At 56.1% G+C, this 6524-nt stretch overlaps 1 protein-coding gene across 2 annotated transcripts; it reads right to left on the bottom strand.

Moving 5' to 3' along the window:
* Positions 1–1554: 1554 nt before the first annotated feature.
* On the bottom strand, positions 1555–5781 carry PHOSPHO1 (phosphatase, orphan 1). 2 transcript variants are annotated; one of them, XM_010160431.1, is made up of 3 exons: positions 5689–5781; positions 3021–3095; positions 1561–2388 (listed from the first exon to the last, which is right to left on the bottom strand). In XM_010160431.1, exons 1-3 carry the CDS (start codon positions 5779–5781, stop codon positions 1627–1629), a joined length of 930 nt encoding a protein of 309 aa, XP_010158733.1. In that variant the 3' UTR covers positions 1561–1626. The 2 variants fall into 2 exon arrangements, with proteins under 2 accessions (XP_010158734.1, XP_010158733.1); XM_010160432.1 differs by lacking the exons at positions 3021–3095; positions 5689–5781 and adding an exon at positions 3157–3271 and having other exon boundaries at positions 1555–2388.
* Positions 5782–6524: the final 743 nt, after the last annotated feature.

Below are 6524 nucleotides of genomic sequence, written 5' to 3'. Positions count from 1 at the left end.
ACACCCCCAGGGACAAGGGGAAGAGCAGCACCCAGCCTGCTGCACCCATCAACTTGAGAGGCAGAGGGGGACGAGCCAGGGCCCAATCCTGCACCAAAAAGATCCCGGTAGGGTCAGCCCCAACTCGCAGAACATTGCTTGCAGCCTGGCCCCGCTCCCCTGCTCCCCCTCACCAACGCGCTCCCCCTCACCAATGCTGTCCCCTCCCCGTCACCAGCCCAAGGAAGAGAACCGACACGTACGTGCAGCTCAGAGCCGTTTCACACCCAGGTTTATGTCCCGGATACAACCGACTTGTGTATCTGCAATATACAGATATATGTCTATATACAGATAGATGCATTTTTTTAGTTCCATGGCTTTAAGTTCCACACAGTTGAAGAGGGTCCGGAGAAGGAAGAACAAAGAGGGGTGAAACAGAGGAGGGACAACTCGGGGCTGCTTTGGTTATTTCCTTACTGCTCAGGTTTGCTGTCAGGGTTTCTGGCTTTGGGGGCGTTATGAGCCACCCTTGGGGCGGGTAAGGCTGTGGATAAATCCAGGAGAAGCCAACACCAAGAGCAGCGAATACTGTGGGACCCCCCCCGGCAGAGTGCAATTAGAAGGGGCAATTAATGCTGCAGTAGGACAAGGGGGCACAGGGGGGGAGGGTTTAGCCTCCGGGGACCCGGTGCCAGAAGTGCTAGAGCACCACATCTCCCGCGGGGAGATTTGGCACCTCTCGACCAGGTCAGGAGGGGAAATCAACCCCTGGATGAGGGGGAGTCGATAGGATCCAGCGAACACAAGGAGACGACTGGCAGCGGCTTGGGGTGAGGAGACACCTGTCCACCCCGGGGACACGGGGGACGTTTTGCCCTGGAAGCAGAAGCAGAGGATGGCGGTCGGGCAGATCCTCCTCCCCGCAGAGGGATGCGGTCTCCGTGCCCGTCCCCTGGGCACGTGGCTGGGGATGGGCACTAAAGGTTTTTTTCCAAGGTATCACCTTTCCAAAAGGTTTTTTTGTCCCTCACATCGTGGGGTTTTTTCAGAGAATAAAGTCTCAAGGGACAATTAACGCCATCGCAAGGCCCAGCAGCTGAGCCAGGAGCGGCCCTGCCCAGGTGGGGTGTGGAGGGCAAGCTGGGGAGCTTGGGCAGCACGAATTTCCTGGATTAAATTTTTTGCTTCCCAAGGAGGCAAGGAGCCCTCGAGCATCAGGTTCAAGGCAACAGCACGCAGCTCCTGGCGTGGCCGGCGGAGGTTGGGCAGGCGAGGGGGGATGAAGGCAGGAGGAAGCATGTGCAGGGCCCAGCCCGCGGGGAGGCGGCTTCTGGACTTTTAGGAATTGCTCTTTGAAAGGGGAAAGAACCCAACGAGAAGAAAACTCATCACCATTAGTGTTGCCAAAGACCCACGCGGGGTAGATGTCCGAGCTGCATAGAGAAGGCTTTGTCTGGGCACGGTAGGGAGAGGAGGACGGGGAACCTCAAGAAAGTGCTTTAATCACGGGGAGGAAGGAGCTGGGAGAGGAAAGGCAGAAAAGCAACCCAGGAGCGGGGGCTGAGCGAGCAGTGCAGGATGTGACTCCCCCCAGGCTTCTCCTTTCCCAGCTCCTTTAGTAAGCAAGTCTCTTCTGAGCCACCCTCAACACTTCTTCTTGAGGACCTCCTGGAGATAGCGGGCAACTTCCGTAGCCGACTCCCAGGGGACGACAGTGGCCTGGAAGGCTCCAGGCTGCTTCTTCTCCATCTCTTGGGTCATCCGGTGCATGGGGTAGCCCTTCCGCGGGAAAGCCACGTCCGCTGAAGTCAAAGTGACGGAAGGGCAGAAGTCGTTGGCGCCGTCTCCCACGTAGAAGACCCTCTCAAACTCCACCTCCTCCTGGGCTCTCTCCGCCAGGTACTCGGTCAGGATTTTGCGTTTGCACATGTTGGCCGGGCAGTCAAGGCACTTGTGGCTGTGGTAGGGCCCCAGGGTGAAGTACCCCTTCTTGTCAAAGCCAGACGGGTTGCTGAAGATCTTGCGGAAGAGGGAGTAGAAACCAGCTGCCCTCAGATTGCATTCGATGCCAAACATGTTGGCATCGGAGATGAGGATGATCTCGAAGAGCTCGTGGTTCTTGGAGAGGAACTGGAAGAGGTCCGGCATGCCGGGGGACAGGGGGATGTTCTCATAGACTGTCTTGAAGTCCCCCATCTTGACCCCCTGGTCCCCCATGTATGCCAGGACACGCTGCATGTACTCGTTGTAGAAGCCCTCGCGGAAGGTCTGTCGGATGTGCTCCGGAAGCACCTGCCCCGGCGCTGCCCGGATGATGGAGTCATCGCTGTTCTCGTTAATGATGGTCTCGTCGAAATCGAAGACGAGGAGGTATTTGGGAGGCCGGGGGCTGGCCATACCAACGCCCTGTGAGGTGGGAGGATAACGCCCAGTCGTTAGTTCAAGGCACTTCGCTTCGGCCTGGGCACAGCAGCGGAGGGTTGCCAAGCAAGAGGGTAGCAGTCCCGCCGAGCGATGCTCCATGGCTACCTTACCCCAAGGCAGCTTATTAGCCCAGCTGGGTTTAGGGGGGCTAATCCCCTGCTGACATACCTCAGCCCTGGCCCTAAGGCCTTTATCCTGCCTATAAAGAGATCGTTTTGTCACCGCTAATCCCGCTCCCGCAGTCAAGGCGGTCACTGTGCCGAGCAACCACCGCGCACGTCCTCCGAGGGACCTGGAGACAGTACGCCTCTTGGGGTCTTTCATGCAGGGAGGGTCTCGGGGGGGCTCCTGCCCCACCTCTGAGAAGGGTTTTCTGTCCCCATAGCCCCCTCTTGCTGCCAGGGCAGAAGAAAAACATTGTACAGGTTGATTTTTGCTCCATCTCCAGGGTGCAGATTCCCCCTGGATCGGGCTCTGCAGGCACCGTGGGCTCCCAAGAAGTCTGGGATAAATCAGAGCCACCTCCTGCCCTGCTCTAAAACCAAAGTAAATCCACTTTGCCGACATGGGGCAAAGCTGGTGAGCCCCAGCCCAGCCTCCTGGTGCCCACCCGCACCCCCCCCAGATGCTCCCATGCTGCCTGCGCCCAGAGCTTTGCAGGGTGGTGACCCGATTCCTGCTCCTTGACCCTGAGAGGAGAGGGGACAGCCCCGTTCAGAGAGGATAAAGACGGGGGAGAACGGCACTGACCTTAAACAGGCATGGCAGCCCAACGCCCTCGCAGCACCTTTTCATTTTAAGACCATCACTCTGCAGGCAGCGCGTTGTCGAAGGCAGCGCTTAGGGCTCGCCGGGCTGCTCTCCTGGCTGCAAACCACAGAGAAGGGGGAGCTGGGTTAATGGCTTGGGTTTTCCCCGGCTGCCACCTTTGGGCACGGCCCCAACCGTCACGATGCGGCCGGGCTCCGTGTCCTGCGGTGAACTCGCAACCTCGGGGCCTTTTGTACCAGGAACGGCAGAACTAAGGAGGCTCCGGAGATCGGGGTGAGCGGGCAGAGCCCGTTTAATGCTTCTGATCCTTCTTAATTCCCCCCAAGCACCCGGGGTTTGCCACACATGAAATCAGCCATGAGAACTGCTCGGCAATAAAAACCAGCAACACATGCCCCGTTCCAAAATTTCCCTGATTTTCTTCCAGTATAATTAGTTTGGGGGTGTTTCTTTTAATGGAGTAATTATCCTGGAATGAAACCAGGTGCCCAGGCAGCTCCGGTGAGGATGTGCCAGTCTGCTGCCCCGGAGCGAAGGCAGAGCCCAGGATACATCTCCTGATTTTTGCCGACCTCTTGTGGTCCCCAGCAATCCAAGCAGAGCGATGGGAAACCTCCAAAAACCAACCTCGCAGCCAAACCCTGGCTGGAAACTCGGGCAGATGGTTAGCAGGCGGAATAACACGCTGGGACACAGGGAATTTTAACTGGGCACCCATAGCTCGGCTTAGCTGGGGCTAGGGAGGACTTCATCGAGGGTGTTGGGGTTTTTTTTTTTTGCCATCAGCATGACAACAGGAATTTTCTCAGCTGAAGGTGATTTGTGTGGGATTTGGCTGGTTTGAAGCCCAGCATCAAACTATTTTGGGCACAAACGCGATTCATGACTCTGCTCAAATAATAAACCACGCCGGCAACCCAAAGGTGGCACGCTGGAGAAGGAAGCGGGCACGCAGCATGAAACCCCAGGGCGAGATCTGCTAAAAGTGACTTTTTGTGAACCCTTCAAACCAAACACTCGTTATTCCTTTACAGAAGCATCCATCAAAAGCTGATGTGTATTTACAGCCATCGTTTGAAGCCAAATAATGCTACAGCCAGCCCGGGAGTGGGATTAGCCACCAGGATTTTCAGGTCCAAGCCAAGAGAAACAGGAAAAGAGATTAAACGTGAAAGAGTAATTGTCATTTTTGTCATTATATTCTAAAGAGCTGCCAGCAGTGAGAACATAATGCGGGTCTGAGCCTGACGGAGCCGTTGTGGTACCAATGCAGCGGCGCAGCAAAGAGCCCTGGAACGGCTGGTGAACCCCATGGACACCGTTACGGGATGGTGGGGATACGGGGAGCTAACCCACCCCTCAAAAAACGCTTCCAGGCCCAAGATTATTTTGCTTCTTGCAAAACTAGCACTTATCTTGAATTTTGGGCAGATTAGGTCAAACCTGAGCAGCGACGTCCACGCAATCGATAGCCCCGTTAGTGCTTCTCAGCTGAGGTTCCCCAAACGCCATCCCTGGAGCCACCTCTCCTGAATTAACGTTTTGTTACGCACCTAAAAAACTGACCTACGAGCTGGGAGAAAGGCAGTTTGGTCTCTTTTGGGTTATTTTAGCTCTGTCTCCTTCACGAGCTGACCAGCACGAGGTCGGAAGCAGCATCACCCACCCTGATCTCATGGTAACTCGTCCTCAGCGGAGCTCCCCGTGAGCTCTTGCTCCCCTCCCCACCTCCCAGGCATCACTTTGCTCTCCCGAAGCACCATGGGCACCAATAGCCCCAGCGGGGATAAATCCAGCCGCTTCCAAGAGATGGAAAACAAAACCAGTTGCTTCTTGCCCCCGTGTCCCCGGCACTGCCACGGGTGCCTCCCCCAGCCACGGGCTCTGAGCCAAGTGCCCCGATGGCAGCTTGCCCGCTGTGGGGGAGAACAGAGGCCACCGGACCGTTTTCTAAAGGATTTATAAGGAAAACGATAATCTGTGAAGTCAGCTTGGAAAATCTCTGCCCCTACCTACTGGCGGAGAGCAGAGCATCCCTGCCACACTCCTGCAAGAGCCGCCTTCTGCTCTCAGCCGTCCCCTGACTGCATCGAAACTGCTTTTGCGCAAAGGAAAAATGAAAATCTAAGCCAACATTATTTAGTGAATAAAGGTCTGGGATGCGACTTCTCCCTCCGGGGGCTGTTGGGCAAATTCCATCCTTCCACCACGTGCTGCTTTCCCCTTCTGAAACAGAAAAGGGAGATGGCAGCGTTAGGAGCCGAATAAACCCACGCTCATCCTCTCCAGCTCCAGACAAACAGGCGGAACCACGGGGCTGGCAGCGGCCACCTCAAACCCTGACTCTGCCCTGCGCAGGGTGTGTGTGGGGGGAGCGAGGATGAGAAAAAACCCACTTAGCAAATCTCCCAGCCCTAAATGACCCCGTTAAATCCAGCCAGGAGCAGCGGAATCCCTGCAGGACCGTGTCACCGCTCCCGGCAGAGCTATTTCTGCGTGGAGATGACTCACCCGGCGGCTGTTTCCCGGGAGCGTGTCTGTCCACCTTCTGCAAAGAAGGGACTCCCTCCAAAACAAAAGCAAAGCGGCCGCGCTCTCTACCATTATGCAAAGCCTGAGTGTTGAAAAAGAAGATAAAACAGGTGTTTGCTCGTTAATCGCGTCAAACGTAAAGGCTTAAACCAACCGAATTAGGGGTGAGGGTCAAAACACGCCTGCTACGATGCGGGGAGCTCGGTGAGCTCCTGGGCTCACTGCAAGAGTAATTTCCCAGGGTGGTTTATCCCCAAAATCTCGATGTTTTCTTCCTTTCTGGCAACATCTCCCGCCACCCCTGGGATCTCTCTGCCCGCAAGATGCCCAGGGAGGAAAGCCTGATGCCCAGCAACACCCACTGCCCTCGGCATCTCCGCAGATGAGCTCTTGCTGATGACCTCTGCACCCCGGCGTGACTTCGGGCTCCAGCCTGGGAGGGGTTCAGCGCAGGCCAAGCCTCGCAGCCACCCTGCGCCGCGGGATCAGGCCCTACGTGAGCCCCCGTCGCACCCGGGAAAACGTAGACGGGGATCAGCACTTGATTTCGGAGCTGGGAACTGCTGAGGGGACGGGGGGGCATTCCCAGTAGCAGGCACAGAACCCGGGATGGTGTTAAACCCCCGGCATACTCTGCTCTTGCCTATTTTTAACCTTAAACAAACCCATTTTATGTATGACAGGTTTGTTTTTTTCAAATTTTAACTCAACCCCCAACCACTGCCCTTTGGCAAACGTGTTTACCCACCTCTTAGGGCAGTATTAAGGGCAAAACAAGAGTCCTGCTGCCCCAAAAGCAGAGGAGGGGAAAGCAC

This window comes from Eurypyga helias, unplaced genomic scaffold, assembly GCF_000690775.1.
Source record: "Eurypyga helias isolate BGI_N326 unplaced genomic scaffold, ASM69077v1 scaffold36241, whole genome shotgun sequence".
NCBI lineage: Eukaryota > Metazoa > Chordata > Aves > Eurypygiformes > Eurypygidae > Eurypyga > Eurypyga helias.
This window is presented reverse-complemented; position numbering and strand designations above follow the sequence as displayed.